The 27,104-nt window shown below is 41.7% G+C and overlaps 1 protein-coding gene across 5 annotated transcripts in view; it reads left to right on the top strand.

Annotated features, from left to right (window-relative positions):
• The window catches only part of LOC141051793 (regulator of G-protein signaling 3-like), a 50,265-nt gene that overhangs the window by 17,835 nt on the left and 5,326 nt on the right, over positions 1-27,104 (top strand). For all 5 annotated transcript variants that reach the window (XM_073548823.1, XM_073548825.1, XM_073548826.1 and 2 more), the window contains exons 2-6: positions 4,503-4,943; positions 13,924-14,000; positions 14,446-14,514; positions 20,565-20,626; positions 24,032-24,198. In XM_073548823.1, coding sequence (XP_073404924.1) covers positions 4,503-4,943; positions 13,924-14,000; positions 14,446-14,514; positions 20,565-20,626; positions 24,032-24,198 — 816 coding nt within the window. The remainder of the gene's footprint in view (positions 1-4,502; positions 4,944-13,923; positions 14,001-14,445; positions 14,515-20,564; positions 20,627-24,031; positions 24,199-27,104) is intronic.

The raw sequence follows: 27,104 nt of genomic DNA, 5'->3' as shown, positions 1-27,104 counted from the left end.
AGCAGTGGTGGCCGCCACACGCTCCTCCCACTCTGCAGCAATTGCACAAACATGAGTTTTGAGGGCAATGGTGTATTTAGAAGAGTGGTCTCCAAGTATGTTGCTTGGTTTTGCCACCCAGGACAAGATAGCCCTTGTGACAATTCTCCATCCCCTTTTTTTTTTTTTTTTTTTTTTTTTTTTTTTTTTTGGGAGCCATTTACTGGTTCTCGCCACCCAGTAAAAAGATGACTGGCCACACTCTCCTAGGATCTCCTAGGAGGCACCTGGGAGACTTCGACACCTTAGTTTTGGGTGGAAGGAGGTTGAGGGTACCGTGATGGCTTCTATCTCTGCCAAGAGTCCATACAAAGTGACAAACTCTCAGCTGTGAGAAGTATCATGACTGTGTTTTAGCCTATTGGGGCAGACTAGTATGATTCCACTCATCTGATGAGCAGTGGAAAAGCCCATTTACAAAATAGCAGAACTCCTCATGTAACGTGTGCAGCATACTTACAAGCGGAAACCAGACAAAATATTCTCTGGTTTATTCTGACCTCGTTACCGCCAGCTAAATATAAATGTATAGATAATATTTTATGACCCTGCAGTCAAACATCAGAGTCCACAAAGCCGCACCGAGAACGAGCGAACGTTGGTTCCTCATAGTCTGATGTCACCGGTAATAAAATGTGTGTGGTTTCCCACAATATGGCCGTCTCTGTGCTTTCAGGTTGAAAGACGGTCGTTTTTATTTTATTTTCCGAAACCACAGCAGAAGCAATGCACCTAAACCTGCTGTCTGTCTTGTTTGCTTTGTAGGGTATTGTTCTCTATTATCACCTATTACAAGCTACAGCCCCTCTTTATAAGGCACCCATTTTTAGTTGGTCGCCCCTTTTTAAGGTGGGCATCACGGGGAGCGCTCCCTGTACATACGCCATGAATATTTGTCAGAGGACAAAAATTGTAGAGATGAGCGTTCACTTGATCCCTGAATATCCCTGTGCACGAGCGCCCCCAGTGATAAGGTAAGCAATATAAATGGTGAAAGTAAAAAAAGCCTCCAAAAGTGTCCATTTTCTTTTAATTATTTGTATTTGATTTTACTTTTTACGTATAAAAATCAATTATTCATTCGTCATTAATAATGTTGTACCCTTTGCTTTCATCTATAGCTTCTCTATTACTGGCTTCAGAATGAGTTAACTGAGAAACCATCAGTGAGCGCCTTCTGACTGGAGCCTTTATAACTCTTACATTCTTTCTTCTGAACTCCTCTTATCTGATTTGTGACTACAAAGTTCAGCTCCACTTTAATGTGACCCTAAATCTCCTGAGAGGTGCTCAGAGGAAGGAAGATAAGGGTTGTAAATTCTTCTGTGGGGGGGACATCACTAACTGACCCTCAGTTGACTCATTCTGCAGCCACTAAAAGACATTTAATTGAAGTCAGATTGTGCCAATTTTTCAATGAAACCCTATGGCAAAATTCCTGTAAGCAAGCGATCTGTTCATTCAAAAAGGGTTGTGCAAATAAAAACCTTCACACATCTAAAAAGTTCTTTTTTTTTTTAACCTCCTATTATTTCTTCAGTACGTGACAAGGAACCGTGCAGCTGCACCTCCCTAAATAGCCACACAAACCTCACGTTGTCTGCCATTACACACGACCATTTAGTGGCGACGGGTCTAAATTGGCCCACCAGAAAACCTGACGGATGCTGCAGAGATTCCCACTAGTGATAAACTCTTGAGTGGGGTGTTCTAAAAGAAAACAATAAAGGGTATCCCTTACATGTGACGCCCTCTCCCGCCAAAAAAAAATCATCAAATTAATTAAAAATAAAATAGGTAGGATGAGCAGAAAGAAAAGGTCAGTCCATGGTTTGGCTAATCTAAAAAAAGAAAAACTGGTGAACCTCAGGAAAGGATAGCCAAAAAAAAAAAAACCTGCGTGAGAGAACCAAACACTGTGTGGTCCGCACGTTAAGCCCATGAGTAGGATAACCTAATCATGCTTTGATCAAGTTGTTTTGGGTCATTTTATCCATGGACTTACCATATTGACTATGCTGTTTTGACTATCCCACCCTGAGGTTCATCAGATCAGATAATCCTGGGGTGGGATTACTTATAACCAGCCTACTAAAACCATAGGTGGGATAGCCCAAAAAAGGTCAACTCATGCATGAGAGAACCCAAAAAGTGTGTGGTCAACATGAGCCCATGAGTAGGATAACCCAACCATGGTTTGACCAAGCTGCTTTGGGTAATTTTACCCATGGACTTACCATGCTTACTACACAATTGTTGGGCTGACAGTGCTTTTTTTTTTTTTTTTCTTGTTATTCCTTCCTGAAGTTCACCATGGTTTTTAGATTAAGGTCGGGGTCACACTTGCGAGTGTGATGCGAGAAACTCACGCCTCAATACCCGGCACTGCCGCCGGCACTCGGCTCCAGAGCGTTCAGCTGCACACTCCGGTCCCGAGTGCTGTGGCAGCGCTGGGTATTGAGGCGAGAGACTCGCATTACACTCTCAAGTGTGACCCTCGGCCTAACCGAGAGAACAGCTTGGTCAATCCTGGGATGCCGTTATTTAAAAACATTGGTGGGATGGCCCAAAAACATCATGGTCAACTAATGATTGAGAGAACCCAAAAACTGATCGGCATTGTAAGCCCATGGGTAGCCAAACCTAAAACGGTGCAGTCAATCCGTGGTTGGGATGACCAAAACTAAAAACCTGCTCAATCCTTAGATGGGATAACCCCAAATCGGCATAGGTGGGATAACCATCAAAATGGGTAATATAATCCCAAATCAATGTGGTCAATTCATTCCCAAGCTGAAGGAATTCTACTTTTTGCTACTTGAAACCCTATAAACAGGACTGTCCTTTGGCTCTGTTCTTAGGCCGTGCAGTCAATTTTTATTTTATTTTACTTTTTTTTTTTTTTCCTGGGGGTGGTAAGGCATACACAGACACAAAACCTATATATAAGCCCATGGAAATGACTAAATACGGTACACAGACTATATCCATGTTCTGCTTGAAACTGCTGCACAGTCCATCATATTCTTAGACCATGCTCTGGTGCAGCAGTCCCCACACCTGCCATGTGTTCTTCCAGGTGACGGACTTCTTAGGGTGTGTGCACACGCTGCGGATTCTGCTGCGGGTCCGCAGCAGTTTCTGCTGCGGTGTACAGTACCCTTTTAGCCTATGGAAAATGAAATCCGCAGTGCACACTGTGCGGAATTTTCCGCGCGGATTTGCTGCGGTTTCAAATCCGCAGAAAGAATTGACATGTCAATTCTTTCTGCGGATTCCGCTGCGGTTTGCCATCTCCTCCATTGTGAGGTGCAAAACCGCAGACTAATCCGCAGATAGACCGCAGGTCTTTTGACCTATGGATTTACCTGCGGATTTTGCAAAATCTACACGGATAAATCCGCAGCAGAATCTGCAGCGTGTGCACACACCCTTACTGTGTTTTTGTTTGACTTGTTTTATGCCTTTTTTATATACGCCTCCATATACATAATAGGCCCGATTTTCATAATTTGCGATTTATTTAAGTCAGGTTTTTTTTTTTCCCTTCTCAGATTTTCTGACATGTATTGATGTTTCCAAATTCTTGAAACCGATGCACATAATTCCTGAATTTGATGCAAAATAAGTGCTCTTTATTTTGTATCTGACTGGTTTTTATGACTTTTTAGTTCCAAGAGTCACATCCTTTTTAAAAACTCTCAAAAACCACCAAATCGAAAACTCCACCAGAAACCTGACTCCAAGCGAGGACTGGAGTGAGATACAACTGAAAAAAAAAAAAATTGCAACATTTGCTTAAAATCACATTTCATGAATTTGTCTATAATATCTGGGTAAGCAAAGTTGCTGAGGAAAGATAAAGACATAAGTGGCGCAAAACTGGAAAATAAGGCGCAAATACTAAAGCCACTAAAGAGAGAATTTACTCCGCACAAGTGCAGAAAAACTAATGGTTAGTCTGAGCAAATATTTTTAGTTGATCGCTGAAAGTGATCCATGAAGACTAGTAAAATGATTGTCCTAGACACCCACGTGGTGAGGGACAGACCTCCTGTGGAGCGAGTTGTGCCATTATCAACAGGGCTGTTCATTTTCAGAACCCAAATGGCAAAAGCGTCAAATTGCCCATATGTTGCCCCAGTTTTGAAAGCTTGTCCAAAAATGTGTTGAAAATATATCCCCAAGTGTGAGAAGGTATGTTTTCCTAAATTACGGTAGTAAGCTTGAGTCAAATATCAACCAAAGTGGTCCACAGAATATGGACAATCTAAAGAACTGGCCAAGAATCCCGTTTTGTCTTGTAACCATACAAAATGACATGTTTAGGAACATCTTCGTGAAATGGTGCTCTCCTTCCAGAGTCCATCAATGGGTGAAGGCAGCATTTCCTACAGGTTGTACATTGGCTTACAATTCGGTCATATGTTAACACCCCATATTATTTTTTTTTTTTTCTACAGATGCTTCATGTATTTAACCCACTACGAAAGTCTGGCAGTGACACCTGTCTCTCTCCCGATAACCCTCAACACTGGAAGCGTGTAGCTATCAGAAGACAACCACCTCCTAATGTTCCTGATACTTCGGCACCCAATGCCCCATCCTTGCCCGTCCCGGAAGTGAGAGTGGAACGGTCATTCAGTGCTGGTAACTTAGTTTGTGACAGTGATGAAGAGGAAGGGGGAGATCACAGAACTCTGGGGGTCCCTGGATCCATGTGGAGGACACGGAGTGAGTCACATTTGGACTCTGGTGGCAGGGTAGAGACCATTGGGGAAAAAGAGAAGTCTAGCAGTGGATGGAGCTTGCCGTCACCAAAGACACTGAGGAAGAAGAGGAGAGCTGCAAAAGTCAACGCTGCAAAACAGAATCTCTTGTCGTTTTTTATGGGATCCTTTAAGGTAAAATTACAGGGTGACATGACCTTCTAACCCACAGCTTTAGCAAATTGCACCAAAGGTTGAATGTTCTTCTAAAGTCTAGAACAGCAGCCCCTATGGCAGTATCCTCTGCGCAGCATAAGAGGTCCTACTGCCTACCTTTCTCGAAAGGAGTTTTCTCCTTGTGAAGATTTGGCTTCATCAATGCTTCATGGGGGGGAGAAAGTATGTAAACTTTAATCCCCAAGGAAGTAATCTGTCTCTGTAGTGACACTTATGAGTGACAATTGTAAGTCAATGTCCAATCCTTTTAAAGAGGACATGTGACCAGTTTACTCCTATTTTATTCCCGGCTGATCTTTTCGAGTATTCAGTCTTATGTTTTCTTAAATCCGCCATACGTTTCCTGCGATATGGGGCTTGTTATTAAGTGAGAATTTTCAGTCTTTACTAAGGGGGTGTGACTCACAAGATCCTCAGGGGCGTGTCTTTAGCTTTTTGCATTATTGCCCTGTGAGCTTTGCCCACTTGGGAAAGACTATAAAATTCTATTATCTCTGGAACCATATGGTGGATTTGGAAAAATAAACAAGCTTACTCGGTGTAACAGGAGGAATAAAATAAAACTGTCCGCTTCTGACCTGTTGGCAATTCCTCTTTAAACATTACCTGGGCCTAAAAAGTCATACCCTTCTGCAGACATTATTGCGTACGAGTTATGGACCTTCGTAACTACAGAGTATGGTTCTGGTTGGCTTTGTGAGATGCCATGTGCATCGGTTCTTGTAAACGTATGGTATAAACATCGGAGGAACCCACATCTAGAAGATGTTTTTTTGACATATCCTGTGAATATACCATAAATGTATGAGTTGGGACACCCACTTTAAGACAGACATGTGTCAGACAGCTGAAGAATCATTTTGCCGAGTAAACATATGTTCATTTATCAGGGAAGGATTGAGGCCCCTATGCACTCTGGACAGTCCTCCAGTCATGCCAAAATTGGAAGGTTTGGCCAACTCTAATGTGGATGGGGGCCTTATGTGGGTTGTCCTATTAACAGGATAGATGTATGATCTGTGTGGTCCAGCTGACGAGACCCCACCAATCTGCAGAGGAGAGAGCAGTAGTGTGAGCATGTGCGACCACCAGTCATAAAGACTACACATGCTCACTACTGCTTTATTTACACAGGGAGAATTGAGCCTTTCACGATCAGTGGGAATTCTATTGATCGGACCCCCATTGGTCATACCTGTTCTGTGAAATGTTGTTTATGGAACAACTTTTAAGACTTTGCACAGTGACAGTTGTAGTCAAGATCTGTAAGTTTGCTCATCCATCACAATCCACGTGCTACAGATCTGATGGTTAACCGGCCACCAAAGGTCAACTGAGAAACCAGTTACAGCAAGGATTCTGTTTCCAGAAAAGCCAAGCATGACAGATGATCTTCTCTAGACTGTGACACACGGTGAGACCCAGGGGATTTCTTGCTGTGTTTCTTTTAGAAACTGATAGAGCTGGTACAGTGTCTACATTAACACCTAAAGAATTTAAGGGAAAAAAGTATAGAAATAAACAAAAATAGAAGCTTTGAACCATCTGAGACACTTAGACTCCCCAGGGCTGGAACGGTGGGAGGGTGTGATGATTGAAGGTTTAGGATCCAGTTTAACCACAATCCTGAGATTGTTTTGTAAGAGAAGGAGGAATAAATATTGAGGTAAAGCATGACAGAAATACAGATAAAAAAGGGGAGTGCCATTGTAGGAGAACTGTTCCAAAATTTGTAATAAGGAGGACAAATTGTTATCAGTTATGATGACTTGCAACAGTCAAGGGTGAACTGAGTGGTATAAATCTGCGAGAAATGCTAGCCACGGGCCTTTAGAAGTGACTCGGCTGCTCTAATGGTTAGTCCCTCCATGCAGGCCTAGCTTTTCAATTTCTTCAAGTCTGGGCGTGTGTTCCTTTAAGGTTAGGTCTGCTTTGTTACGCATAACAGCTCCGCGGGGGAGGAGACTCAGGATGGGAGGAGCAACAATATCACAGGTTACTACAATATTTTTGTTTTTCCTCTCTTACTAATTACTCGCAATATAAAAGTTGGTTACTGAATTACCCGTGGCTGGTACCCCCAGTAATTGGTTTAAATCTTGCATCAAGTGCTTCAGTAGAGCGCCTCTACAGGGGAAAGGAAGAATTACACAGTGCTTATTGAAATTAGGTGTACCTGTCTAATAATACCCAGACAGGCCAGATTTTCCAGAGTTAGGAGCTCTCACCTTGGGTGCTTCAAGTCCTCATTAAAAGAGGGGCCCCGACCACCCTCTATGATTTAGTTTTTTTTAATCGGCGAACCTGTTAACAATTTGTCTTTAATACTGAAACCTCCTCATATAGACTAGCTTCTTACAGAAGAAACTAGGATCCTTCTCAACTTAGTCCCTTTGGGCCCCTCTTTGACTCCAGGTGCGACTGCAACCTCTCCAACCACTATAGTAATGCAGCTTAAGCCTGGGGGTCGCCCAAAGCCTCCTTAGGCCTATATGAGAAGACCAGTACCATTAAAGACCTGTGATAGTTGAGGTCCCTAAAAATTATGCAAAACCCACGGATTCCCTTCCATTTTTGTGGGTAGGTCTTAGCTAAAAGGGGTGGAGGTTAAAGTTTCTTTGATGTAAGCCCACCCCGTTGTGTTTTTTGTTTGTTTTTTTTTAAAGCAATCAAATTGATTCCTCTTAGGTCATAGGACTTTCGTAAAACTGTTATATTTTTCCCTAATGATCGGGATTTTATAGAGTAACCGTCATGTTCACTTTCTTTTTTGTCCTAAATGAAGAACACGTGAAAATTAAAAACTTTGTAATAAACATTATTGGTGAAATTGGCGTCCTTTTCCTCCTAAACTGATCATTCATTCTCCGTTTCTCAATGCACAGGTAAAATGTGTCTTCATCGAATACGGATTTCTTTTCCCGTTACTGAGATGACAGTTGGTGCTCACAAAGTTCTATGAACTGTAAACAGTAGAACGTCTGTGTTTTGACCTTTAGCTCCTCCCCGCCATAGAACTTTATGAGCACCAACTGTCAGCTCTTATTTTATTTTTCACTGAAAATAGATTTTAATGATGAATTGAGAATGAAAGATGAGTCCAGGAGAAGAAAGAAGCAGATTTCTCTGACATATATTCCCTGTTACTTATTTTCATGTGCACTATTGAGTTAGGAAATAGAAATTATAGTGATGGTTCCACTTTTAAGACAAATCAAGCGAGGGGAATGATATCATGATGGCTGTTTAAAATGTCCCATTAAGAAAAATGGTTTCTGTACCGGTCTGTAGCGCGAGCAGTCCCGTTACATGTACATGTTGGGTGTTTTTTTTTTTTTTCCTCATATCCCCTGTCCGCCCCCCATCCCTATCTTCCGAGGTTGCCGCAGCGAGTTCATCTGCGCGGAGTAATGTTTACTCTTCGGTTCACTAATGAACACAAACCACAGAACATAACAGACCGGTAATCCATGTGTTGTGTACTGTCACATTTCATTTAAGTCGCTCTTCACATGTGCCAAATCCTAGCACCGTCAGTTCCTCCACACTGGCAGGCACCATCTTTACAGACTCTTGCATCTGTTGCTACGGTAACTGGTGGGAGAGGCGGTGGGCATGGAGCCCCCTGTACGCCGTCCAAGCCGTATTCTGATTACGCAGGGTTCTGTCAGCTCGTGCGATGGCTCATGGATGTGCGTTATGCTCGCTTGCAAAACTACTCATTTAAAGGGGATGGGTTCTAAAATGGCCACTTAAAGGGGATGTGCATTCAGGCTGCCACAAGGTCGCCATACACAAGCTGTAGAGAACCATAGTCGACCAAGTTAAAATGTACACTAGACTGGATGCCAAAAAGCTTTGTCGAGTGAATCGGGACCATAGATTGATCTGATGTATAAGTTGGAAGCTTTCCCGGCAAATATGCGAACCGTGCGCTTAGACAAGTGGCCACAGCAGAGCACGACCTGTAAAAATCTAGGGGGGTGGACAAAGGCATATTCCCTTTGAAAAAGAAACTGTCCTCGGAAAATCACCTATTTAGATCCATGTTAACTGCATTCTTAAAAAAAATATATATTTTTTTTTTTTTTTTCAAATCTTACAATTTTAACACCGGACAACAGATCTAATGTTAGGCTCCTACTCCTGTGCTTTCCAGAAGGCAGCAATATACTGTCTCAGACCCCTTTTGAGTTGTATAGAAGTAATTTCTGGGCATGCTCTTATGTGGGCATCGCACAGGAAGAGGAGGTGATCTGTGATCTCTATTGTGAATCCTGTGTTAACACGTCTATATACATTTGATATCAGTCATTATTCTGGAGGAGGTGAGCTGTGATATCAATTGTGTATCCTGTTACTGTATACAGAGGTGTTATCAGTCATTGTAAAGGAGGAGGAGGTGAGCTGTGACATCACCTATTGTGAATGGTGGATCCTGTGCTATCTACTGTATATAGAGGCATTATCAGTCATTGTAAAGGAGGAGGAGGTGAGCTGTGACATCTATTGTGAATGGTGGATCCTGTGTGATCTACTGTATATAGAGGTGCCATCATTGTACAGAAGGGGGAGGAGGTGAGCTGTGACATCACCTATTCTGTGTATGGAGGTGTTGCCCACAAATGAAACACTATCTGTAATGATAATGAAACTGCTGAAAAGTCTTCTGGACAGAACACTGAATGTCCCCCTGCTGAGGGTTGTGACCTGTTTCCAATTATTGTGGTCCAGATTTAAAAGGGATCACTAAAAAATGTGCTTCTCCCAAAGTGCGTGGGGTAGGTGCAGGGTTAATAAAGGCCACACATGCAGACTTATCATGTTATCGCCTGCCTGTAATGTACATACGGGAGTGGGCAGGACGAGGTACAGATCTGATATATGGAGGCAGTGTAGGATTATGAGGAGGATGTTTAGGGTCTGTATAATCTGACCCATTATTTCCTGTCCCCTCCCGCAGAGCAGCGGCATTCATAACACAGCTGTTTTCCCATGACCTCTGACTTTTAACCCTTTCGCTGCCAGAGCTGTAGAAAATCGATTGGCACTGTATGAAATGAAACTACAAGGTTATAGCGGGTATAGAGCCGGCCCACACTATAGGGTAGAAGATGTTTCGTCCATAGCTCTGCACTGAGGTGTCTTGTGGTGGTTGGCAGATGTATTACATAGAAGTCGATGTTAGATCATGCCAACCTCTCAGCTTTCAGGTATATAAGAATTGGGAGAGTGATCGGGTTCTCTTTAAAAGCGATGGACACATTTCAAGTGTAAAATAAATCACATTTACACAGTAGTAGTTATCGTTCATTAATTGAATTGTGGTTTATAGTCTTAGTCTTCATTAATTTATATCCCCATTGTATGCAGTTTGCAGCTTGATCTAAGTTTCGGGGGATTTTTTTTTTCTGTGAGAGAGTCTGTCCAGTAATATAGGCTGGATGTGAGTTCTGTTTATATCCAGGGTGCTGCTGTCTTTACAGGCTTTCAATTATCAGCACAGCTCCAGAACCGCGCTAAATTTCTTATTTTCTCTTCCCTCCCTGAAACTGTACGTGCTTTCTACTCCCAATCCTTTTTCACTGCATTCCTTCCTTTCCCTGAAACTGTGGATGCTTCCTACTCATCCCATTTTCACTGGATTCTCTGCCCTCCCTAAAACTGTACATGCTTTCTTCTCCAACCCCATTTTCACTGCAGATCTGTATACAACTTCCTGCTATTCCTAACACTGACAGAAGGGAAAGCTGGAGCAGAAAGAGCTGTCGAGAGCAGTAACATTTTTGCAGATTACAATGGTAGAATGTTTTTAATGGAGACTGATTAGAAAGTGGATAAACTTTCCATTTAGGAAGCGAAGGAACAAGAAAAAATTAGTGTGCCAGGCCTTCCAGTTTAGCCAAATGTCATGCTGCCCCCTTAGAGAGCAGTGGCCCACCCTGACTAAATCCCTGTCTAGTCACTTGTACCCTCTATGCCCCCTGTATACACACCTCATTGATATCTGGCTAACGAGTCAAGTACCATGGATCGGCACTTAGTTACTATCCCTTAGCCTTGTGCGACAAGGATGAGTGACCGCAGGTATACATGTCTTTAAACGCCTTGTACAGCTGGCATCAGACCTCCAACTTAGTGCCGGCTTCCCAAATCTGTAGCCCTTGGCACCTGTAATGATGGTATATCTCTGCTAGGCGTCTATGGTACATCCTGAACCCGTCCTTTCTCCAAGGAATGTGGTCTGATTGCTTTTTCTTTTCCATGCAATCACTTATGTAAAGCAGACAATAAAGCAGTGTGCTTAGGCTGTATATACCCTTTATATACCTATTTTATGGGCTAACACCTCCTGGAATTCTCCCAGTAAGATTCCTCGCAGGAGCTCTTTAGCCCATATACAGTACAGCATATGCCTATTTCTTATTTTTTTGCTTTCCTGGTGGTGGTCACGTTCTGCCGCCTGGGACGGCTTGGGTGTGATCTTTGCTTTTATTAGCCCTGGAAATGTGAATTTTCTATTTACTTAGAGAAGCAATCAGTAAGATGGCCACTGTTTATTTAGTGAACTCATAATGAACTTTGAAATATTTCACTGTTTATTGGAAAATCTTGGACTTCTATATAAGCCTCGTCCTGATGTTCCTCTGTATTCCCAGGGAAGAAGGAGCAAGTATAGATGTTGTGCAATATAGTACCTAAATAAATAATACTGCCACATAGTAACAGTCCCAAAACAACAATTCTAAATAGTGCTGCCACCACCTCCCTGAATAAGAAATAACCGTATAAGCAGCAATGAAAAGACCGTCATAGAGCAGTAAGGCAATGGCAGCATACAGTGACCACATTATTACAGTGCTATGTAATGTCTAAATAATACCGCCATTCAAACATGGGTGATAAATATCTGAAAGAGAGAGATCTCTCCTCTCGCTCCCTACTGCAATACGTAATGCTTCTTGGTCAAGAATGTGCGATGCCATTTTGTTCCTTATCGATAGGACTGTAGGAGATGGCCACGCGTCTTGCCAGGAGAACAGGACCACCGTTCATCATGTCTTTGGTGGAAAGACCTCTTTAATTGTATGACGGTTTTATATAGAGTCTAAATAAAACCACCATACAATTAAAGGGGTCTTAATTACTGTTATGTGGCCACTGTATGTTGGTATAACGCGAGCACTATATGGCGGTATTTTCATGTATTTCATTGCAACGTGTACAGTTGGGCTTTTCTAATTTTTCCACCATTGAAATACAGATATATAGCGCTCAAAAAATACCAATTTCCAGTGGTTGAATAATGGATCCCCAGGATAGGTGATGAATATCTGAATTCTGGATCACCTATCCTGTGGATCTGTTATTCACCCTCTGTAAATTTTTGTTTGTGCTCTATTGCTTGCGATTTTCACTTGAATTTAAAAAAAAAAGCTGTACAAGTTGCAATGCAACACATGTAAATACCGCCAAATAGTACTAAATTGATGTATAATGCAACCATATGATTAGAGGTCCTACCCCTGCATGATGAATGATGGATTTTTCTTCTGGGACTTCCACTGATTGTAATTTCCCCTCACTTCCTACTGAAATTAATGAAGCATTGTGGATAAGATTGTGTGATGCCACTTAATTTATTGTCTATAGGATTGTGGTAGATGGCTAAGCTCGCTGCCAGAGAAACGAGACCCCCATTCTAGAGATCATTGAGACCCCCCCCCCCCCCCCCAATGTTTAGCCATTTATCACCGATCCTGTGGATCTGTTATTCGACAACTGTAACTTGGTATTTTTCAGCACTTTATGGCAGCACTTCCATTGGAAAATAAAAACTGTAGAAGTGGCAATGCAGCACTACCGTTATACAGTGCTCTGCTCTAATAATACCAACATACAGTGACTAAGATATAAGTGCTTTACAGTGTCCAAATAATACAGCCATACAAGTAATTTGGTTTTACCATCAAACAGGTAACAAATGTCTGAACAATGGGAGCTGATCAGTTCCTGCTCACATCCGACTGTAAATGGTGCGAAGTGGTCAAAGATGCGCAATGCTGCATAGTTCATTGCCTACAGCACCGCTGCATTGCTGGAGGAACAAGACCACTGTCCTAGCAGATATTTATCACCTATTTTGAGGAGCCATTATTGTGGTACATAGGCATTTTTTTTCACCACTATATGGCAGTATTACCAATGAGAAAAATAAAAACAAGGTTACAAGTGACCATGAAACAACAATGTGAATATTGCCATACAGTGCTCAAATAATACTGACATATAGTGACTGCCTAACTGCTTTATACAAAGCAGTCTAATACCCATGCAATAAAATGTCCAAATACTACTGCTATACAATTTTAAAGAGGTACTGCTATCAAAGGTGGCTAATGAGTGTTTGATCACTGGGGGTCCCACTGATCATTAGAACAGATGTCTTTGGTCCCGTCTCCAGGGCGCCATCTGGGGTGATTCTCCACCAGGGGCATGGACTACCCACCCAAGGGCTTGTTTCCATATCTGAGGCTATCCGGAGATTTTTTTACGGCTATGGCATGGTAAGGAAGCTGTCTCTACATCTGATCCCAAAGTTTTCTGTGGGATTGTTTTCAGTCATTGTATGAGCTGGCTGTTGGCTGGGATTGATCCTACACTTCGACAGGGGCCTTATCATTGGTTGGGTCTGACCAGACACAACCGAAGTTTGGAAACCCAGTCTGAGGCCGGCCATGATGGTGCCCCTGGTTCTCTATCTACGTGCCCAAATAGACAACATTACATTTTTGAAGATCTCTTGTTAGAGGATCACAGACCATAAAGTGTTGGAATGATCTGACCAAATTAGGAACATCAACTGGGTCCTGCCAAGCACCCGGCGCATTCTTAATTGTGCGTTGGCACTAATCTCTTCTAATCCCGTCTCTTGCAGTCGCTGGCTTCCAGTGTAGAAACAGATATTGGATCCGTGTGTGAAACTGACAGAGCTCCGAGACACAAAAAGAAGGAGTGAGTATGACTGTGGCCGAGGTGCCATGTACAAACACCGGGTGGGGAGCAGAAGCGGGCCTACCCAGTAACGCCATCTCATAGAAGGATAGTGGCATGGTGCTCCCCGATGAGGGGCATTCACTGATCAGGGGGGATCTTTCTCAAATCTCTGTTGTTGGTCCGGCCCACGTACAGGCCATACACTACAGTAATGTTTCCAGCCACATTAGTAGAGTTTTGTTATGTACCCAGCAAATTTCCTTTTGGTAATAAAAAAAAAAAAAAAAATGACATTAATTCAGGAAATGAGTCACATGTAAGTCTCCACTAATGTGAGACACAGGCGTCAGAACCTGGTGCCAAATCAAGGCTTGTTCTCCTCCCTGCTCTTCTGTGAGTATAGGTAGGAAAGTGTGGAATATTAGGTGTGTGTGTATATGATGGATCGCCTTCCTTCTCTCAGACAGAAGCACAAAAGAAGTCATTTGTCTCTGTTCCGACTGTGGCCCTCCCACTCGTCTAACATTACACGGTAATTTCCTCTATTCTAATAAGTGTTTGTGTGCACAGTGCCTTGAAAAATTATTCATACCCTGTGGACGTCTCCACATTTTTTTCATATTACACCCATGTTCTTAAATCTGTTTTTTTATTGATTAAGTGTAAAGGAAATGATACAGGGTTTTCTAATTATTTTAAAAATATAAATCTGAAATTTGTGAGATGCATTTGTGTTCCGCTACACCCCCCATCCTCCTTGTAGTCTGATACACCTAAATAAAATCCTGAGTGGCCAATTGCCTCCAAAAGTCACTTAATTTGTACATTGAGTCCACTTGTGTAAGTACAGCTGTTCTGTGAAGGCCTCAGTGGTATGAGAACACTAGAGATCAAACAGTATCATGAAAACCAAGGAGCCCAAGAGACAGGTCACGGATAAAGTTGTGGAGAATAGTAAAGCAGGGTTAGGTTATCAAAAAAACAAAAATTATCTAATATATATTCCCAGAAAGTTCAATTTTAGTTTCATCAGACCACAGGACATGTCTCCAAAAATTAAGGTCTTTGTTCGTGTGCATTTGCAAACATTAATCTGGCTTTTTTGTGTCTCTTTTGGAGTAATGGCTTCTTCCTTGCAGAGGGGCCTTTTTTCAGCCCATGATGATACAGTACTCGTTTCACTGTGGATATTAACACAATCTTACCAGCTTCTGCCATCTTCACAAGGTCTTTTGCTTTTGTTCTTGGGTTGATATGCACATGTTGGACCAAAGCACATTCATCTCTGGGACACAGAACCCATCTCTTTCCTGAGCGGGATGATGGCTGGACATTACTATCTTGTTTGTACTTGCGTATAATTGTTTGTATAAAGATAAAAAAGCGAAGGCTTGAGAAAGGCTCAGTGTGTGCCGAAACGACGCCTTGCTATGTGTGTCTGAATAAAGTCCAATTTTCTTCAACCTTAAACAATATTGAGTGCTGCCTTCGCTTTTTTATCTTTATCTGGATTTGGGCTAGTATTGGCCTTATTGCGTAGGAGGCCTGGCACCCACCAGTAACCATTGTGCTATTCCATTTTTTTTTTCTAAATAATTGTTTTAGATGACCAGGCACCTTGAAATTGTACCCAAGGATGAGCCAGACTTGTGCAAATCCAAATTTTCTTCCTGATATCTTGGCTGATTTCTTGAGACTTTCCCATGATGCTACACAAAGAAGCTGTGTGTTTCCGGTGTGCATTAAAATACATCCACAGGAGACTATCTAAAAAGAAGAAAATTAGAGCAGCACAAGGAGAGTCTGGGTGCAGAGCCCCCCCGCCCCAGCAAATACCAAACCTCAGTTATAGAAATCCAGAAAAATTGGAGGCAGCACACCGTTTGTAGTGGGGGAAAAAAGAGCTATTTAACCCCTTCACCCCTAAGGGTGGTTTGCACGTTCATGACTGGGCCAGTTTTTACAATTCTGACCACTTTCCCTTTATGAGCTAATAACTCTGAAACGTTTCCATGGATCCTGGTGATTCTGACATTGTTTTCTCATGACATATTGCACTTCATTTTAGTGGTAAAATTTCATTCAAATAACTTGCGTTTATTTGTGAAAAAAACGGAAATTTGGTGAAAATTTTAAAAATTTCACAATTTTCCAACTTTTAATTTTTATGCCCTTAAATCACAGGGATATGGCACACAAAAAACTTAAGTAACATTTCACACATGATTACTTTATATCAGCACAGTTTTGGAACCAAATTTTTTTTTTTTAGGAAGTTATAAGGGTTAAAAGTTGACTAGCGATTTCTCATTTTTGCAACACCATTTTATTTTTACGGACCACATCACATTTGAAGCCACTTTGAGGGGTCTATATGATAGAAAATACCCAAAAGTGACACCATTCTAAAAACTGCACCCCTTAAGGTGCTCAAAACCACATTCAAGAAGTTTATTAACCCTTCAGGTGCGTCACAGGAATGTTTTGAATATTTAAAAAAAAAAAAATGAACATTTAACTGTTTTTCACAAAAAAATACTTCAGGTTCAATTTCTTTTATTTTACCAAGGGTAACAGGAGAAATTGGACTGCAAAAGTTATTGTGCAATTTGTCCTGAGTACGCTGATACCTGATATATGGGGGGAACCACTGTTTCGGCGCATGGCAGAGCTCAGAAGGGAAGGAGCGCCGTTTGACTTTTTCAATGCAAAATTGGCTGTTATTCAGATCGGACGCCATGTCACGTTTGGAGAGCCCCTGATGTACCTAAACAGTGGAAACCCCCCACAAGTGACCCTATTTTGGAAACTAGACCCCACAAGGAACTTATCTAGTTATGTGGTGAGAACTTTGAACCCACAAGGGCTTCACAGAAGTTTATAACGCCTGGGCGTGAAAATAAAAAAAATCATATTTTTTCAACAAACATGATCTTTTAGTCACCAATTTTTTTTTATTTTCCCAAGGGTACCAGGAGAAATTGGACCCCAAAAGTTGTCCAATTTGTCCTGAGTACGCTGATACCTCATATGTGGGAGAAAACTACTGTATGGGCACACGTCGGGGCTCGGAAGGGAAGTAGTGACATTTTGGAATGCAGACTTTGATGACATGGTCTGCGGATGTCATGTTGCTTTTGGAGAGCCCCTGATGTACCTAAACAGTGGAAACCCCCCACAAATGACCCCATTTTGGAAACTAGACCCCCCAAGGAACTTATCTAGATGTGTGGTGAGCACTTTGAACCCCAAAGGGCTTCACAGAAGTTTATAACGACCGGGCGTGAAAATAAAAAAATCATTTTTTTCCACAAATGATATTTTTGCCCCCAATTTTTTATTTTCCTACGGGTTACAGGAGAAATTGGACCCCAAAAGTTGTTTTGCAATTTGTCTTGAGTAATATGTGGGGGTAAAACACTGTTTGGGCGCATGGCAGAGCTTGGAAGGGAAGGAGCACCATTTGACTTTTTCAACGCAGAATTGGCTGGAATTGAGATCAGATGCCATGTTGCATTTGGAGAGCACCTGATGAAGCTCTTCATTGCTCAGCACCACCCTACATCTCCTCCCTTGTTTCCGTATACCATCCTACCCGCGCCCTCCGTTCTACTGATGACCTGAGGTCCCTCAATAATCAGAACCTCCCACTCCCGTCTTCAAGACTATACACGTGCTGCGCCAATTCTTTGGAATGCACTTCCCAGGTAAATACGATTAGTGCCCAATCCCCACAATTTTAAGCGTGTCTTGAAAACTCCTTTATTCAGACTGGCCTACCGCCTCAACACATTAACCTAATCTATTCCTGTTTGGCACAGCCAAAAGTTTTTTACCATAACCAGGTTCCCCGCATCATGTTCCCACATGCTTTATGCATCCATTAGCCCTCTGTGTCTGTACTGTTACACACTTTAACATTATGGCTGGTCCATACAATCAGGGCAACTGTTACCACCCACCTTTCGTGTCTCCCCTTTTTTTCATCATAGATTGTAAGCTTGCGAGCAGGGCCCTCATTCCTCTTGGTATCTGTTATGATCTATGTGATTATTGTTATTCCGTTAATGTCTATTGTCTTTAGAAATCCCCTCTGAAATGTAAAGTGCTGCGGAATATGTCGGCGCTATAGAAATAAAATGTATTATTATTATTATTATTATTATTATTATGATGTGCCAAAACAGTGGAAACCCACCAATTATAACTCCAACCCTAACCCCAACACACCCCTAACCCTAATCTCAGCCCTAACTCTAGCCCTAGCCCTAATGGAAAAATGGAAATAAATACATTTTTTTTATTTTATTATTTTTCCCTAACTAAGGGGTTGATAACGGGGGGTTTGATTTTATGGCGGTTTTTATGTTTGGCAGCTGTCACACACTAGAAGACGCTTTTTATTGTAAAAATAGTCTTTGCATCACCACATATTGAGAGCTATAATTTTTCCATATTTTGACCCACCGAGTCATGTGAGGTCTTATTTTTTGCGTCCCGAGTTGACATTTTTATTGGTACCATTTTCGGGCACGTGACATCTTTTGATCGCTTTTTATTCTGATTTTTGGGACGCAGAATGAACAAAAACAAGCGTTTCGTGAATTTCTTTTGGGGGGGTGCGTTTACACCGTTCCGCGTGCGGTGAAATTGATAAGACTGTTTTATTTTTTGGGTCGGTACAGTTACAGCGATACCTCATTTAGGTCTTTTTTTTTTTTTTTATGTTTTTTGCGCTTTTATGCAATGAAAACAATTTTATATAAAAAAAAATTACTTTTGCATCGCTTTATTCTGCGAGCAATAGCTTTATTTTCTTGCTGATGATGCTGATTGGCGGCTTGTTTTTTGCGGGACGAGATGACGTTTTCAGCGGTACCATGGATATTTATTTCCAAAAAATGAATTTATTAGGGAATATCTTTTTTTTTTTTTTTTTTTTTTTTTTTTTTTCTTTATTACATTGTCCCAGGAGGGACATAACTGTCATGTGACAGATCGCTGATCTGTCACGTGACAGATCAGCGATCTGTCACAGGCACTGCACTTGGCTTCCTCGTGCCTGCGCTTTGCAAGCATGAGGAAGCCAGCTCCCCGCAGGCCCCCGAAGGACCCCGTCGCCATCTTGGATTCGGAGACCTGTAGGGATGGAGCCCCCCGCAGCAGCGCTGCACATTGCGCTGCTGTGGCGGGGCTCAGGGAAGCACGGAGGGATCCCCCTCCCTGCCGATGCTTCCCTTTAACCCCCGGTACACTGCGATCGTGTTGACATTTCGCTAAAGAAATGTCTCAACCCCAAATTCTCAAATGGATAATATACTCCTCTTAAGCCACCTCTTGCGTCTTTTCAATAGAGGGAATTAGCCTAAAATCAGAGAGAGATCCATTGTGTCAAGAGCAAATATATCTATATATTATTGCTCCGTCCCAAGTTCTAATAAAACAAACTAAAAAAACACTGATTGTAATTCACATATGGTGTGCTGCCTCCAACTTTTCTGGATATCTGTCATCAGACATTGAGAAAAACATGCAGATGTGTCTTTCCATTTAGTGTATGGAAACTTCTGGTTTCCAAAAATAAAAAAGAAAGTAGTAGTAGTTGTTCCCAATTGCTGCACATCTTACAGAACACTCATCTGTTCAATCCATCATGAAAAAAATGGAAGCAGTATGGCACAACTGAAAATCTAACAAAACATGGCCGTCCACCTGAACTGACATTCCAAGCAAGAATAGAAAGCGAGCATTAATTAGAGAAGCAGCCAAGAGGCCCATGGTCACTCTCGAGGAGCTGCAGACATCCGGAACTCAGGTGGGAGAACCTGTCCACGGGACAACTATTAGTAGTATACGCTACAAATCTGCCCTTTATGGAAGAATGGCAAGGAGACCTCTATTTTTGACAGCCATATGAAGTCCTGTTTACAGATAGCAAAAAGCGATGTAGGGTACACAGCGTGCCTGTGGAAGATGGTGCTCTGGTCAGATGAGACCAAAGGAGAACTTAGAACTTTGGGCCTAAATTCCAAATTCTGCGTGTGTCGGAAAACTAACACTGCACATCATCCTGAAAACGCCATCCTCCCCATCAAATGTGGTGGTGGCAGCATCAAGTTTTGAGTAGGCTTATCTTCAGCAGGGGCAAGTAATCTGGTCAGAGGTGATGGGAAGATGGATGAAGTTAAATACAGGATAATCCTGAAGGCAAAACCTGTTAAAGGTGGCAAATACCTGAGACTGGGGTGTAGATTGTTTAGAGAAAAGCATATTCATGTGTGTAAACGACCCAGTCACAGTCCAGACCGAAATCCCACTGAGAATCTGTGACAAGACATGAAAATCCAATCTCGCTAAGCAAGTGTGCAAAGAAGGGGCAAAAATGTCACCTAAATGTGCGAAGCTGGAAGAGACAAACCCCAAAGACTGCATCACTTAAGATCCCAATAACATACATTTAGGTTTGTGAATGCAACTTGAAAAAATGTGGAAAGGTTCACCTGGTATGAATACTCAATAGTGTGTGTGTGATGTATATAATTTAACCTCTTTTTACTTGCTATACTACTTATTCCATTGAAGGCCAAGTATAGAAGAAGTTCAGACTTGGGGACAGTCACTTGATGTTCTCCTATCTCATCCATGTGAGTAAAATAATCAACTCTTGTGTTTTTTATGTTTTCTGTATATTTTTAAATATTTTCTATTTTTTTTAGTGTTTTTATTATCTTTGCATTTTGATTTCTCATTATGTGCTTTGCATTGCCTTTTTTTTTTTTTTTACTCCTCTGGAAACGCAAATATTGCCGTCACCTTTGCCCTGAGCTGGATGACCGCTCACTCTCCCTGTCTCTGCAGAGTATTTGATGGAGACAGTTTGTAATTACCTTCTTATCGCCTTTGGACCTTATCAGTACTTTTATATTAAGGTCTCTTGACCTCCATCATTCAGACAGCACAGAAAGGCATATCTTGTCTCTGCAGCTGCTGTGGTACTACAAGTCCCAACAGGCACATTCTGGACAATTTTTCTTTCTGGGCACTAGACACTATCCACATTTCAGCCACTATAGGGTTTATATAGAAACCCTGTATATTGGTATAGCTTATCTGCTTATGAGGATAACTAACATGCCTACTGTCCAGCTCACATAGGCGTTTTCGCCCATGTTTCCTAAAGCCCGCAGGTATGCAGGAATACTGAAAATGAATGCATCACTGCATAACAATGTAGAAACTGCTAAGCTGGCATGATAAGACTTGTAGGCCATGCAATGTTCTCTGGGAAATTCAAAATACAAATAGCCTCTTCACAGAGGAAGAGAAGAGTATCTGGATTGCCACCTACTGGAAGTAGCAATCATTTAAGTCAAGAAAGCAGCATTTAAATGGCCTAGTTGCTCACAGGCTCCCATCGGTCCCTCTGGAAAGTGATTATGGGTTGCCTTGACCTGTTGAAAGCCCCCATTGCGGTCCTCTTGGTCCTTCTATGAACCCCAGCTTATAGCTAAGTTTGACTTTATAGCAATAAGTAAAAAGTGATTAAAATGTCATTTATACCTTAAAAGGGTGTCATTAAAAACTTGAACACAAAAAAACAAGACCTCTTGTGGGGAAACTGAAGGAAAAATTTTAAAAAAACGTACCTTGGAAAATGCCAACGAGACCCTGTTCTTGTCCTCTGTGAAGAGGTTAATTGAACTATTACATAATAGGGCAGATAACTGTAAAGTGCTGCGGAATATGTTAGCGCTATATAAAAATAAAGATTATTATTAATATTTACTATTCAGGTTTCTGGGAAAGCCGGGTGATCACTTTTGTGTCAGATTTTAAAGGGGTGGTCAAGCAGATACACTTTTCTTTGTTTGTTTTAGGACTGGTACCAAATAAATTTAAAAAAAAAAAACACAAATTGAGCTTGGTTTGAGTTGGTATACATGCAGCATATAAATGTATGTTCATATGGCCAAAAAGCATACAAAAACCTACAAAAGACAAAATGAGAAAAACTTTGCTGTAATTAAACAAATAAAAAGCAAAATTGCATTTAAGTAATACAGAGTTCTTAGTAATACTGTATTTGATCAAATATAGCATAAAACCGTCCCACCATCGACAAGGTGACGCTGTGGTCGGGGCGGTCCTCAGACTTTTACCCAATAAATGTCCTGCAACTCTTTACTTTTTGGACACATTTTAATGCACTGCAAATAGCCAGAAATGTCAACCCATTAATACGAGCTATGGCCAGTGATCGAGTGGGCAAATCTACCAGGAACTTAAGAGTCAGACCAGGCTAGCACATGGGAAATTGCTAAAGATGACTAGTAATACTTTTTAATGTTGTGGTTTTTTTTGTTTTTTTTTTATTTTTTTTCCCAAGCTGAATCTTTTTAAAAAAAAAAAAAAAAATTCACTAAGCAACCCCTTTAAGAAAAAAACACTCAACGATGTATCCACCTTCTTTTATAAATTTATTGCACCTTGAAAATTGGGGGGGGGGGGGAAGACAACTCAAGGACGTTTTAATTACAGCATTATCCAGTTTTCATCATGAAGGCATTGTGCTTCTTTTTTACGAGCAGGGGATTGGGGATTTGCCGCCTGTTGTATTGCGGTGTCATAGCCGTACTCTGTGACTAGACCTGAATGGAGGCTGTTGTCTGCTTTGTATCTGCTGCGGACAGATAAGGACCTGGCCTGGTCTCCTTCATTGTAGCTGGAGATATTGTTTCCTGGGCTCAGGCGGAGAATTTGGTTTATAATGTAGATTTATTAACCCCTTAATGAAACTGTTTCAAATATTCACAGCAGCCTTGAAGAGGCCTCCTCCTCAAGCATCGTGTTTATTTGTTTGTTTGTTTGCTTGTTTTTCCAGGCAGTCATAAGAGAAGGGCGAAATAAAATTATGAAAATATAACCTTTTCTTTTTTGACCTGTGAATATTTATATGGATTCAAAGGTCACAAATGGAAAAAAATGATAAAAGGCCAGTACACACTTCTCCACCATTCCATGACCTTTCAGATATTATAAATGGAAACTAAATTTTGCAAACCTCTGTATGTAACCAGTCTGGAGTCTGAGCCTTGTGCAGAAATCTCAGCACTTTCAGCCACGGCTGCAATCACTGAGGTCATTAATGGTCTTCTGAGGAAGGTTCTGCTGCTGAATGTGCTTGTGCAAATTGTCAAGATCTCTGCTGGCAGCTCCCGTGTAATCACCAACCAATGATGTCCCCGATGAGCTTGATGGGTGACAATTCCGGAGACGCTACAGCCATGGGAGCATGTTTAGGCCATGTTTGGGGGGGAGGCTTCTTGGACACCGGAGAAATGGCCACACCACTTGTTCCACCAACAAATCGATGTAACACTCGTGCCCCTGTAATGAAGACTACAGTGGTCCGGCTACCATACATTGTCACCCCCACATCATAATCCCGGGAGCAGGATCGATGTTATGTTCCATCGTGAAGGCCTTATGGCATTGCCTATGTAGTCTCCAGACCAATCTCCAGGTATCTTTGCATCCAAGACAAAAGCAGGAATTGCTGGAGAGGACAGACTTCTACTCCAACCTCTTTTGCCATTTTGTTCTACACAATGATAGCCTTTGAGAGCAGTGGTGAGGTCAGTGGACATCTATAGCGGATGCCTGGCTCCTAGCCCAATGCAGAGGATCTTAAGGATTTGCCCAAGTGCATTGACCTTCCTCAGATGACCATTGGTAACCTCAGTGATGGCAGCCGAGGCTGGAAGTATCGGGGTTCCTGCACATGGCTCAGACTCTAGACTGGATATATTCAGAGGTTTTGACAATTGAGTTTCCATTTCTTTTCCTTTGCAGATCCAAAACGTCTACATCTTGTGATTTCTGTAATTCCAACACTTTTCCTTCTTGGTGTTGCAATTTCAATATTGAGGAGTATATATGCAGTGTATGCCTCAGTTAGATCTGGGGAAATAATGTGTTTTTACGTAAACGTTCATCTATCCCTCGAAATGCATTAGGATCCAAGTAACTCGTGTTTTTTCACCGTACAGATGGGCGCGCTGTTTTTCGTGTATTCCTACAGTCCGAGTTCAGTGACGAGAACCTGGATTTCTGGTTAGCTTGTGAAGACTATAAAGAAACGCACCCGAACTTTATCCTGCACAGCAAAGCGCGCAAGATCTATCAGCACTACATCGCGTTTCAGTCCCCTAAAGAGGTACAAGTATTATATAGTGGATCAGACTGAGCCCCTACTGATCCATTCATTGTGTCTGGAATTTAAAAGTGAAAAATCTCATCCATATAAAATTGTGCAGTCATTATAGGAATTGTTTGACAAAACCACGTTTCAAACACCCTGATGTGTTTTTTTTTTTGTTTTGTTTTGTTTTCTTAAAAGCCTCTGGAGGGATATATACTGTGGACCACAAGTTACAATATTTTAATTCAATTTCCTGTATTGGATCTGTGTTTCCATCTCTACGGGGTTAAAATAGTAAAATCAGCAGACCGGAAAGAACCGTAGATAATACAGAGGGGGGGGGTAAAGGCTCCACGCATTTCAGAACCTTGATAGCGTTTCAGAACCTTGATGGCGTTTCCCAAGTAATACAAATTACAGTAAAGGAGTATTCCAGTTGGAACAACTTGTCACTTATCCTGTATATGGAGGATGAATCCTAGATCGTTGGAGGGGGTCTTACCGCTGACTCCCACCATTTGTCGGAATGGGGCACTTTTATACCAGTTAAAGTGGTCCAGCAGTGCGTATGCTCAACCGTTGCTTCGGCAGGAGCATGAATGAAAGGAGCTGCCGTCGAGCATGTGCACTGCTGCTGTATTCTAACGGGAATAAAAGTGCCCCTTACTAGCGATCAGTGGGGGTCCCAAGAGATCCCAATCAGGTGTGGTGGATGGGTGATAACTTGTACTAGCTGGACAAACCCTTTTAATCAGAGGAAAGCTATTTGATGATTTTTGAGCTACATTCACAAAGATCAAAACCAAAAAAAGTTTGTATACATGCAATGTTTAGGAGCATGTTCACACTGGCCATTAACCCGACAAAACCTAAGATAGAAACAAAAAAACAAGTATCTTACTGGAAGTAAAATAATAGTTCATATAAATGACACGGGTACTTGGTAAATACTGTTTTTGATTTAAAAAAAAAAAAAAAAAGCTAAAAGCCATTCCAACAACGCCAAGGTGAACCCAAATCAGGATGGTCCTATACTATATCCAATATTAGAACCTTATCGTGTTTAAAAAACAACCTTAATGTTGTGATTCAGGACCCGGGGTCTGACTGTGGGCACCCAGCAATGGGGAAGCTGTATAAATGTACTGCCCTGCCCAAAGAAAGGGAGGCCACACCCTTGTTTGTACCAAGTACAAAAGCCTAAAGCAAGAACAAGAAAAATGAGCCGGAGTATTTTGAGATGGTAGAGCTTTTTGTGATGTATATGTGTAAATACCTTCAGGAAAAGCTCTTATTTGGGAAGTTTTTGGAGGAAGTTTTTTTTTTTTTTCTTTGCAACCTTTTGATTGGACAGTGCCTAGTTTGCACCCAATTAAGTCAAGGATCACTTAAAATAAGTATCATGCACTGGGTTTTTTCGAATGGCAAAGTTGGTTTACCATAGAATTCCATAACAAGAATTTAACAAGCGTTTTTACCGTATTTATTAAAGGATTATTTTGGAGCGAGTCTACTCATAAAAACTGTGTAAGGTTGTCTGTGTATGAGGGGAAAAACCTAACCCCAAGGTCAGGTGGGTTTTTACTAAAAAGGGTTTATGGTGGCAGGAATGAAGAGCAGTTGCAAAGAGTACAGCACTCTGGAGGACTCCACAAAAGGATAGGTTATTTCACTGACCATTCTGAAATACTTTTATTCTCCTGTGACGGCGCTGTAGTGGAATTGAGCATTTGCTAGAAGGCTTCCAAGCAAGATAATGCTGATTTTTGGGGATTCCAGCAGTGAGACCGCCTGTAACTCTTTTTTTGAGGACCTTTAAAACAAAAGAAGAAAAGATTGTACAAAGGGGACTACCGCTTTAAAGAGGACCTATCACTTGGGATAAATCCGTATTTTATTTTTTAACCTAGCATAATGCCGCTGTTCTGCTGAACTCGGCAATGGTTTTTCTTTTCTTTCTGCGCCTCTCCATTCCTGAGATATGGCCTCCTTTTCTCTGTATATAAATCTAGTCTCTTTAGCCAACTGGGCGTGAACCTTAAGTAGACAGCAACACCCACTTGACTAACAAGACTAGATTCACATACAGGAAACAGGAGTCCATATCCCAGGAACAGAGAGGCGCAGAAACGAAATAATCTCAGTCAGGAGAGCAGCGGCATTTACACCCCTACCACGTTGACCCTTTCTTTGCTTCCAGAGAGATATTTGCGTTTTTTTTTTTTTTTTTTTTTTTCCTTCTTTAAGGAATCCAACAAAATTCCCAAATCATTGGGCCTGCCATGTGCAAAAAAACAAATATCCCATGGTTGTGCCCAGCTCAATTTTCCCAAAATAAATCTATATTGAGTCTTCAATACGATCTAGAAAAAAGTAGTAAGTCTGAACAGACACTTCAAAAATAGTGTGTAATAGGATTAAAAAACAAAAGTGTCTCCATCATGGGCCATAAATGCCCCTGTGATCCCGGCCAGTGGCACAGTCACTCGCTGTGAGCTATTCTCTCGTCGGGATGTGTAACTGGTGGTGGTGCCCTATTGTACAGGAGCAGCCGGCGGCTCGACTCTCCTTCTCCTTTAAAGGGCATACTTTTCCGATGACAAAGAAGCTTTTAAGAGTCCTCGGCTTAGCAATAATGTTTATTTTACGCGTCTTTTCTGTCCAGCCGTCGGTGTAAAATTAATCACCCTGATCTGTACTTTCCTGGCTGGATCTCCGGTCCGGTTACATTTTCTTCTCCTTTTCTGAAGCCATTCTGTAGAGAAAATTAGCAGCAAAGGAGGCTCGTTACATGTGTGCCTGCCTTCACGCGTCCCCTCCACCCCCGTCGTCTGCACCACACCCACGTACCTTCTCGCTCAGCGATGGAGCGCACTTTCATCTCCGCCACTCTAAATCTATATTGAATTTGTTAGTCTCGG

This window comes from Dendrobates tinctorius, unplaced genomic scaffold (genome assembly GCF_039654945.1).
Source record: "Dendrobates tinctorius isolate UK_male_01 unplaced genomic scaffold, ASM3965494v1 ptg000158l, whole genome shotgun sequence".
In the NCBI taxonomy this organism is placed as follows: Eukaryota; Metazoa; Chordata; class Amphibia; order Anura; family Dendrobatidae; genus Dendrobates; species Dendrobates tinctorius.
This window is presented reverse-complemented; position numbering and strand designations above follow the sequence as displayed.